The sequence below is a fragment of the Pyxicephalus adspersus genome, chromosome 1 (assembly GCF_032062135.1).
Source record: "Pyxicephalus adspersus chromosome 1, UCB_Pads_2.0, whole genome shotgun sequence".
Lineage (NCBI taxonomy): Eukaryota > Metazoa > Chordata > Amphibia > Anura > Pyxicephalidae > Pyxicephalus > Pyxicephalus adspersus.
Genome location: NC_092858.1, coordinates 146,881,871 through 146,892,479, shown reverse-complemented (window position 1 = coordinate 146,892,479; position 10,609 = coordinate 146,881,871). Strand labels below are relative to the sequence as shown.

Below are 10,609 nucleotides of genomic sequence, written 5' to 3'. Positions count from 1 at the left end.
TGCACAGACACTTCAATTATTGAGTGATATGCACATTGCTGTGCACTGCATAAGAAATATTATTATTATTATTATTACACAGTATTTATATAGCGCCAACATACTACGCAGCGCTGTACATTAAATGAAGGATGACCCTGTCTAGAAGTGCTTACAATCTAAGAGAAATGCCATCTGTTTTGTCTGTGCTGTGTTGTGTTGAATAGGCTGCCTTAATGAAGCATGGGTAATGCAGCACTAAAGTGTGAATAGGTCCTTATTTTATTATCTTAATTATATGTGGAGTCTGTATTCCCCAGGTTTGTGACCAGTTTAGTTAATCAGAACTGGTAAATTGAAGCTCATACCTGTGTCTAAAGTGCAAATCCAGCATATTTTAGTTTACAAATTTACCTAAAGCAGAATTATACTCATCTGTTGCACTGATGTTGCATGTCTTTCTAATTCACTTTTCTTCTTATGATGGCATCACCTGTACATTCTCATGTGACTGCTCATATGCTGCACCCTGACCTGGCTGGGATTGCTTTCTCTGTGCATGCATAGAAATATCACAGGAACATAGGAGAAGCTGGGGAGCAGGAAGAGATCATCGTGCAAACAATCACAGTAAGTATAATAAAAATCACCTATAGGTTGTTTTATTTTGGAGGGCAGTATGTAATTTTATTTCACTTTATATTCACTGCCCATGCATGAGATTGGCAAATTTTTCTCTTTGCGCAAAAAGGCCCCTCTCCTTTGCGCAAGAAGATGCTCGGGCTTGCACAGAAGGAGCACCCAAGGGCCTCCCGGGGTGCCTGATGTAGGTATCCCGGGAGGCTTTGCGCTCCCATTCATTCTTGATCGCCTAGGCAGTCGAGAATTAGAAGGCGGTGCTGAACTTTTTTTTTTTTTTAAAGGGTGTTGCACTAAAAAAAAAAAAAAAAAAAAAATCGAACAGAATTTTTACTTTACATAAAATGGTTGTCTACTCTTTTATGTAAAGTGAACATTTTAGGTACGCTTTAAGTGCTGAGCTCTTCTGCAACATCTTGTAACTCTTTAATGACCACGATAAACTCTGCAGTTGTTTCTTTTTCCATATTAAAGCACAGCTTGTTCCAGAAGGTAATAAATGTCTAGGCTCCATAAAGATTTTTTTTTTGCTTTGTTAGTGATTAACTCACAGTGAGGATTTTATACAGTAACTGACACCACGATACCTAATAATATATTGAGACAAACATCTGTCCTAATTGCATTCATTAAAATAATGTACCTGTTCCGACTTACATACAAATTCAACTTAACAACAAACCTACAGTCCCTATCTCAAATATAGCTCGGTGACTACCTGTAACTGGTAACCTTCAATATGGGGGAGCAAAAAGGGCCGTACTCCTTACTTTGGGAGATGTCTTCCAACTTCCTGTTGTGGCTTTGTGACAGGAAGTGGAGGGACATTTCCCCAGTGGTACATATATAGCAAAAAAATACCCCAGCCCAGTTTTTTTTTTCGCTTCTGTTCTTTATCCTAAACTGTAAAAAGGAAAGTAACTTCATGTCCTGGAAGAAGTATGCAGGGGAGGATATGTGACTTTCCTGATTTGGACTCCAGTTCCAGGTCAGAAGCAGGTCAGCGCCATATTTCCTGGATGTGAGCAGTGACAGCCCCCATGTTTCTGTCAGGAAGGGTTCACATGAGGCCATAGCTAGTAATGGTATTATTATTATGTTTATGTTATATTTACTATCTGACCACATAGCCGTCTCTATTACCAGGGTAATAAGAATTTAGTGGGTAACTCGAGCTTGGGAAATGTTATCTTTTCCCAGCACACGAATGTCGTTAGCTCCCCAGCCCAACATAAACACAGGAAAAGCGGGAGGGCGGGCAGCTCTCTGCGTAATACAATCTCTTCCAGTCTAGAAAGAGTTAACAGCGCAAGCACAGACTGATTTCCCCTTCGCTGATTGGTCGCTCGCTCTCCACCCGCGTCTCATGACCCACTGATTAACTCTTTGTCAGCCAGCTCCTCCCTTTGCCTGGCGGTGTTAGAAATACTAGGCGCCGCCCACACAGCAGGCGCAGGGGGTGGGGGTCGCTCATTCAGTGTTCGGGCTCCGCCTCGGCCGGGTGTGTGTGAGGGAGAGCTGATTGTTGTTTTGGTGGAAGAGAAGCTAGCGGGGAGGATTCGCCTCATAGTCTGCTTATTCGCACGTAACCATGGGAAACTGTCATACGGTGGGGCCCAACGAGGCGCTGGTGGTGTCTGGTGAGTACGGGGCCTGTCAGGGCTCCTTGGAGTGGCATGCCGGGTGCATTATGGGTGCACAAATGGAGCGCTATGCGGATAACATTGGACATGTACACCCCTAGCCGCCATGGGGTATGGAGCACAGGAGGATCTGATTGGACGATTATTTATATTCCTCTATATTATGCCATGGTGTATGTGTACCAGCATCATATATGTGCCATGGTGACATAGCTCTGCACATATTATTAGTAAACAGGATTTATATAGCGCCAACATATTACACAGCGCTGTACATTAAAATGCCCATTTATGGGTACAGTGATCCCTAAAATTCCCCAGATGAGCTGCCATGCCCCCCATCGATCTCACATTGCTGTACGCGGCCCTCCCTGTTGCTGATTTCTGGTAGATTGCCAAAATGAACAGAAATCTGTGCTGCAGTTTCCATTTCCAAAGAAAAATGCAGATCTCCTAATACAATCACATTATTATTAATAAACAGGATTTATATAGCACCAACATATTATGCAGCGCTGTACATTAAATAGGGGTTGCAACAGACAGTGACACAGGAGGAGAGGACTCTGCCCCAAAGAGCTTACAATCTAGGAGCATATATTGCTCCGTTCCTATCGTTTTACATGGATTAAATATATAGATTCTAGCCGGAGTATCAGTTCCCCCAAGTGTTACCTCTTATAACCTAACACCAATTTTAGTTACGAGAAGATAAAAGAATCTATATCTATATATATTATATCTATAAAATATCCATATTATAATCTATACATTGTAAAAAGTTATACCTGATCTCTGCTCACACACGTGCCTTTCCCAATCCCATTCTGCATTTCACATGTAAATATTACACTCCGTTAGATTGATGGGGATGAATTCACACTCCCATATATCATTCTGTAACATGTTTGCAGGGCTGTTACACTGATTGTTTCCAAAGCATGACCACTTCTTCTTCCTACATCTGGTGATTGTTATGGGTTGACAGGTCCAGCATGGACCACAGAGTCGCCATACCCCGATGTCTGTTTATAGAAGATGTGGAATCCGCAGGGAGTGGCAGCACATAGGATTGGTTCAATGCAGAGTAATCGGCTGGTTCCCAAAGGATCTAAGAGGTTAACTCTTTCACGTCTAGTGTGGAATTGTTTCGGATTTGTATTGCAGCTCCTCCTAGTGTTGATCAGGATCCTAGATTGTAAGCTCTTCAGGACAGGGTCCTCTCCTCCTGTGTCAATGTCTGTCAATCCCTATTTATTGTACAGCGTTGTGTAATATGTTGGCGCTATATAAATCCTGTTTAATAATAATAATCAGGGTCAGGATTGTGTGTGATCTCCATAGGTGTGGTTAGAAGAAATGCCATAGGGATGCAAAGATGCTTCATCCGCTTACATTCAGAGCCTGTATGGGTAGCTTATAGAAGCAATCCATTACAGCGATCAATCTGATTTTAAATCTCTGTAATGTCCATCGTTACTTGGATCAGGTTTTCTATCCAAAAAGTGGGTAAAGTCTGGGGTGTGTCTGAAATGACAGAGATACACCATCCGATCAGCAGGCGTATCAACAAATGTCTTGTAGGAGTGTTTATAGAATCACATACAATACATTCCAACCCATCGGAAAACATAAACATTAGTGTTGGGTAATGATTGCCATGGGTTAATGTACTTTATTATCAAGCGCTATTTATATAGCAACACCAAAAACACAGCGCTGTACATTAAATAAGGGCTGCAAATGACAAAAAGATACAAACTGTGACACAGGAGGCGGAGAGGACCCTGCCCAGAGGAGCTTACAATCTAAGATGATTGTCACGTCCAATGTTATGTTTTTTTTGCACTTCCTTATTGTATAAGAACGTTGGAGCACATTTTCTCACATGACTTGTCTGATTATTATATAACTGTTTACTGAGTGCTCAGTACCTGTGTACTGAGTTCCTCATTCACTCAGTTCCTCATTCACTCTGGTAGAACAGTTTTAGGAGTGGTCTGAATGTTGCATTAAAAGCGTACCTAAACTCAATATTTTTTCTTTACATGGAAGGGTAGATAACCCTTCTAAATAAAGTAAAATTTATGTGCAACACCCTTTTTTTTAAAAAAAAAGCAAACAAAACAAAAAGGATGTAGCACGACTCCTTAATTGCCTTGGCGCAGATCCTCCCGGGATACCTAAGCCACGCATCCCAGGAGGCTCTGGCTGCTCCTTCTGCGCATGCCCGATCTCGGCTATGTGCAAAAGGGGCATTTTTTCCACCAAGAGCAAAGAGATGCCGATCTCATGCATGTGCAGTGAGATTGGCTCGTTTTTTTCCCCTTCACAGCAATTATGTCACCCGACCTCACACCTGCGGAGTGCAAGATCGGGTGACGTAGCAAGATGGAAGATGGCAGCGCCCTGCGTTTCCCCCACACCGAGACAAAGAGGAATTCCAGGACAACGTGGGACCGGATTGGGGGAAGGACCAGTGACCTCGAGGGATTAAAGGTAAGTTGATTTTTTTTTTCTTTTCTTTTTAGTTTAGTTTCGCTTTGGGAGTTTAGGCCTGATTTAATAAAGCTTTCCAGGAGAGGATAGGGCAGTGCCTCTTGACTATTTTACATCGGGCAACCCTTTGAAATAGCTTTCAGGTCTTCGGGGAACCCCTGACAATATTTACTTTATTCACAGCTCACAGTATTTAAGTGACAGTCTATGGGAAGAATGGCTCTTACACTACACCTGATTCATTGCAGGTTTCCTGGATCACCCAGATTCGCACAAGATAGTCAATCTTCTCCAGTCTTGAAGAGCATTAGTAAATCAGACCCATTGTCCTAAGGCACTTTCTTTTAAAGGGAATCTATAATGAGAAACACTTCCATTTCTTGTTTTGCTTGGGGAAATGCTGGCTGTCGTGCTGATCAGGAAGAAGTTACATTTATGTGCACAAACCTACAGTGCTAATTTTTTTCTAATGAATCACAGCTTTTACTTTTTTTTTTTTTAGTCCATGCATACTATTGTAATTGAGTGTTTTTCACTGATGATTCAGTAATTTCCACTATTATCTGATATGACATGGTCCAAGGGTGCAAACATTTGCCTTCTAATAGTAAATGGAGTCTTTAAAAAAAAAAATTCAGGTTTGTTGGATCGCCCGGGTTCTTCCATAATGATGTTTCCTGTCTTTTCCTTTTTTTGTGTTTTTTTTTTTTTTTTTTGTATATCTTGGGTCTAAAAGAGTGTTCTCACCAGTCCAGAAATGTATCAAATGACATGTCCACCAGATACCGATCATACCTACTTTTATTATGCAGCTGCAGAAGTGTTGTTTGGAAAAGGCAGAACTCATATGAGCTGTTCTGGAGGGACATGCATCATGACAATATATGTATTTTCCAAAGTAATAACATTAACTGATGATTTAGAGAGGACTTGCCAAGGAATAGTACACTTTTCATCTGATTTGATTATATGTAGGTCTGTCTCTCATTTCCTAACCTATTCATATCTAGTGTGTTGTGGTGAATATAAAATTGAGGTCAACTTAGGTTCAATCTGTGAGTGAAGACATAAATGTTCAAAAGGCTGTGAGAAGTGTTGATAGATCCTTATTCTTAATAACTTCAGCAAACCATTAGTTAATCTGTATGTACTTAGCAGTGTAGTTTCTGGGTGTTCTAGGGTGTTGGGTTTCTGCCATAACCATGTTTTTATTTTACCCCATGGTAGAAAGTCATGCACCGGTGTAAATGTTTGAATGACCCACCTGGAAAATGTTGTTGGGTTATCCCAGCCTGGTAGAAAAAGTGGATGTGATACTAGATGGAGAAGGTGTAAGTGGGTGCTGGAGGGAATTTTTTTTTTCCCCTAGACTTGTATCTGGTCTATTTTGGGGAAAGTGGATCAACAAGAGGTTAAAGATGTTGACCTATAATAAGGAGACGGTTCCAAAGGGCTGGTAGTGAGATTTTTAAGCCAAGATCAAGTTTTAGGTCAACAGAACAACTGGCCAGATAGTATTTTGTTGGAAAGTCAAGAATGACATTATCTGTATTCGTCTTATGATGACATAAATACTATCACACTCCTAGATTGTAAGCTCTTGGGGACAGGGTCCTCTACTCCTCCTGTGTCACTGTCTGTATCTGTCTGTCATTTGCAACCCCTATTAATGTACAGCGCTACGTAATATGTTGGCGCTATATAAATACTGTTTAATAACAATAATGGTAGAAGAGTACTATAAATATTGACCAGGAATATGAGGGAAATGGTAATCAGTCAGTTTTGTATCAAAGTATATCTGTTGTGCAGGACAGCTGCTGGTAATGCGGTGTGTGTATTCCTCTTTCTGTTTTACTAGATTTAGTATAGTGATTGGTAGTTGTGTGCTTTTGGCTTTGTATGTATGTAGCAAATGACAGATAGATAGCAAACTACTGTTTAGTCCAAGCAAAGGAATCCTCTAGTTTATTATCAAACAAGTTTACACATAACAAGCCAAGTTAGCTATAAAAACACATGAAGCAACTTATCTGTGGTTATTCTTTCTGGCACCTCTATCGAACATATTGCTGATAAAAACTATTGAGATCATTGTTTTCATGCATAATTACAAAGATAAGTACCTTGTTTGATTAAATGAGGTATAAGGAGGTATAACAGGTTGTTCCTTGGTTATCGTATCAATGGCTATGGGAAAGTCACTTGAAAAAAAGACTAATGCAGATAAGGCAGGGGTGTCAAACTCTGGGGCGGGGGATTTTGGGGGGGGGGGGCTAGGCAAATTGGCCCCGACTCCAAGGCATGGACTTAAATAGTTGGATTTTCATAAAAGAAAATTGGTATTATTGTTAGCCTGTGCAAAAAGGTTACCATTGAAATTTAACTCGGAAGGCTACAAATAGAGAAAGGGGCATAAGATTTTTTCTTAAATAAAAATGCCTCTCTCTATTATAGGCTTGTTCCAGATTGAATGTGAAGCAAAACCTCTTTGTTTCCATATGAAAAGGTTTTTTATCTAATGGGAAGGAAAAATTTCCTCATTCCCGCATTTTTTGGCCCTCGACTTTGTCTTAGATTTTAATTTTGGCCCCCTGTGTATTTAAATTTGACACCCGTGAGATAAGGAGTTCTGACTTTTCTGATTTCTCAGCACGGGTTTTCTTAATAGATGATTTCTAGTCAAGCAGGTACACCTAAAATTTATATAAATGTATAGGAATTAATATACTTGCGAAAGAATGTGTAATTCTCTACAGATACTCTTGTGATTCAGCACTGCAAGATATTTGAATCATCAGGCGCTGGTTCTTAGGGACACTGATGGTAAAAAAATTAAATTCTAGCTTAGGGGCTACAGTGAGTTTTACAATTTTACAGACGGACCGGGCCAGCATCAGATGGCTGGAGAGTGTTTGTATTAACTGATATAAATTATATGTTAGAGCGGGCCGGATTTGTCCATGGCTCTTCCAGCTGGTTTCCTTTTCTGGGCAGGAGACCTGTGTACAGCTCTGCCACAATAGGAACAGACAAGGAGAACACTAGCAAGGGCTTTTAGCACATATTTCCTTTAGATAATGTGTCTGCTTTACTAGGAAACAAGAAATCCATTCACAATTCTCCCTCTTTATAGTCAAGATAAAGGTTTTTGGTTGACCATCAAAGATCAACCAGATAATTACAACTGGAAGGTGAGTAATAGTCAGAGAGGTTACAAAGGAACCCAGAATAACGTCTAGACAAGCGAAGTCCACCATCAGGACAACGCTGAACAGCAGATGTATGTATGGCAGGATAGCAAGGAGAATGCCACTGCTCTTCCTCCTACAGTTTGCTAAAGATCATGTGGACAAACCTGAAGGATACTGGAAAAAGGTTTTGTGGACAAAACATTTTGTCTTTAATGAGGAGTGTTGCATTTGGAGTAAGAAAAACACTGCATTCCAGCATAAGAACCTCATCCCATCTGTGAAACATGGTGGTGGGAGCATTCAACAAGTCATTTTTCTTCAATACATGACTAAATATAAGAACTTTTGTTTTGTTTGTTTAACTAGGTTTTCTTCATCTACTTTAAGTACAGAAGATGTTTTAGGTCACATAAAAATATAAAAAGTTTTTTAATGGTTCACAAACTTTCAAGCATCACTATATTAAGAAACTTTTAAGTATTAAGGAACTAAAAAACCCACAGATTCCCCCCCCCCCCCTTTTTTTTTTCTACTGGCATGCACACCTGAACACACCCTTTGAACTTCTCTTTTCTTTATTTGAGAAACATGTTTATTGAATGTATGTTGGAAGATCACCCCCTGGAAGTTAATGTTATCACCTTTTCATCCTACAGTAAGCAGAAAAACAGAAGTTGGTTGTTTATGTTAATTTTTTCAATGTGTCATTAGCAGGTGCTCTCACATATAATTATCCTCTGTGGTTCTGTAATGAAGTAGCTAAGGGACCTGTTCACAATATCAAATTCTGATTAGCTTTATGTATCACCAACTTAATCTTACTAAAGCCCCCCCATCACAGTTGGGGACCAATTAATCCAAATCCTGGACCAGCTTTATTCCAGGTTTGCTGGATCACCGAGCTTCACTGATGAGTGTGTATCCTCTTATTACTCTGTCTCTCTCAATAAAGGAAACATTTTTAATGAACTGAATTTACACCTAATGGTGCATCAAGTTATTGTCATTCATTTTCTCCTGCTTTTTGCAGCAATGATTTTTTTGATGTTGTGCACTGCTGATCAGTGTCCTCCCCAGCCCCTTTTAGCTGGGTGCACCACCTGGCACTTTCTCGTTACCACCGGGCTGTATTTGCATGGTTACTGAAGTTGGGTCACAATACAGAGGATTGAACAATTGGGGCATAATAGAAAGACGCTGGAAAAATGGGGCATTCTGAGGGGATGAACATTAGAAAGTTGGAACAAAGTATGGGGAAGAGTGTAGAAAGCTGACCGAATTATAGGTGTTTCAGGATTTCTATGGCCACAACAACTGGGAACAGTTAATTTATCTTGTGTTGCCCTGCCATGTGTTGACCACCTGCCTACAGCTTCTTCCAGTCCTGCAGAGCAGAGGAACAGTGACTAGCAAGTACACTAGGCACAAAAAGGTGGGAAAAGCAAACATCTGTTGACTAATAAATTGCAAAATATAACATGTTTGGCTTTGGCATTTTTAGAATCAGGCGTGATAGAAAACATCAGGCATGTCATTTTTGTAGAAAGGGATAGACAATGTCCCTTCTGCAATAATCCCCGATTATCTGTTGAAAAGCTGAGCTGAGCATACGCTTTGGTTGCCAGGATGTGCTGGGAATGAATGAACGCATGGGGAGGAGTTATTTCATGTCAGACCAGCCAATTAAAGTGGTCAAAAAACATCTACCAGAGGACAAGAATTTATCTCTAGATTTTAGAACTAAGATGTCCATTTAGGTGCTTAGCATTTGTGTGTGTACAGAAAAAGTTTGTTTTTTTGTTTATTACCTCCAACCTAGAGGTATAGTAGGGAAGTGTGTTGGACAAGGATTTCATTTTGTTTGTGGCGCAAGATCCGCTATTAGCAAACCTGAAAACTGTTCGCAAATGATGTTCCATGGGTAAATCATTCTATGGAAGCCGACATTATGACTTGGCTGGTTGCCGTTTTGAAAGCAAACTGTCATTCTTTTCCATTTCCCCTCTTGCAATGCTTGCTTGCAGAGAAACCAAACCGCATAGAAAGGGCCAGTAAAAATCTGCACTGAATGTTGGTTTTCATTGATGCATTTCTTTGAATTGTGATGTGGCGCGGTCACTGTGCGAAGTCCTCGGTCTGTCACAGAGCTTACCTCGGGTTGAAACCCCAGGAAAATGGAGCTGTGTGGTCAGCATCAGAAAAGTAAAGTGAATCAGGTCTGGGCTTATTATTTGGTCAGATTATCCTATGAGGCTTTCAGTGTTCTCCCCAGAAATTTTTTTCAGCCGGGTGGTAGGAAGCTGTAGCCGGGTGGTAAAAAAGGGGGTGTGGCAAAACATGGCAAATTTAGTGCTCCAAGTTGTTTATGCCATGGGTATCCAGTAACCTCTTATTGTTTCAGTGTTCTACCTCCTCCCAATTATTTGTTACAACTTTGTAATGCCTGCCCTGTTAGTATATCCAATTTTTCAATTCTATGTATTTTGCCACAACTGTCCTATGCCATGTATTGTGACCCAACTTACTAGTGTTCTAAGTTTTAAGAGTCTAATCCTTTGTAGTAGTGTAATAATATAATGAATGTGGTGTAACAAGTTAGGCTTAGTTCATATTAGCAGCAAAAAACATTTACCCCTTCTGAGTGACTTCTGGCAA

General features: G+C 40.3%; 1 protein-coding gene across 3 annotated transcripts in view; it reads left to right on the top strand.

Moving 5' to 3' along the window:
• Positions 1-2,082: 2,082 nt before the first annotated feature.
• FLOT2 (flotillin 2) overlaps positions 2,083-10,609 on the top strand; it is a 49,504-nt gene continuing 40,977 nt past the window's right edge. Inside the window, exon 1 of one of the 3 annotated variants that reach the window (XM_072430394.1) lies at positions 2,083-2,258. In XM_072430394.1, the coding sequence (XP_072286495.1) occupies positions 2,210-2,258 (49 nt within the window). In that variant the 5' untranslated portion in view covers positions 2,083-2,209. The remainder of the gene's footprint in view (positions 2,259-10,609) is intronic. The other 2 variants (XM_072430377.1, XM_072430386.1) reach the window with 2 other exon arrangements.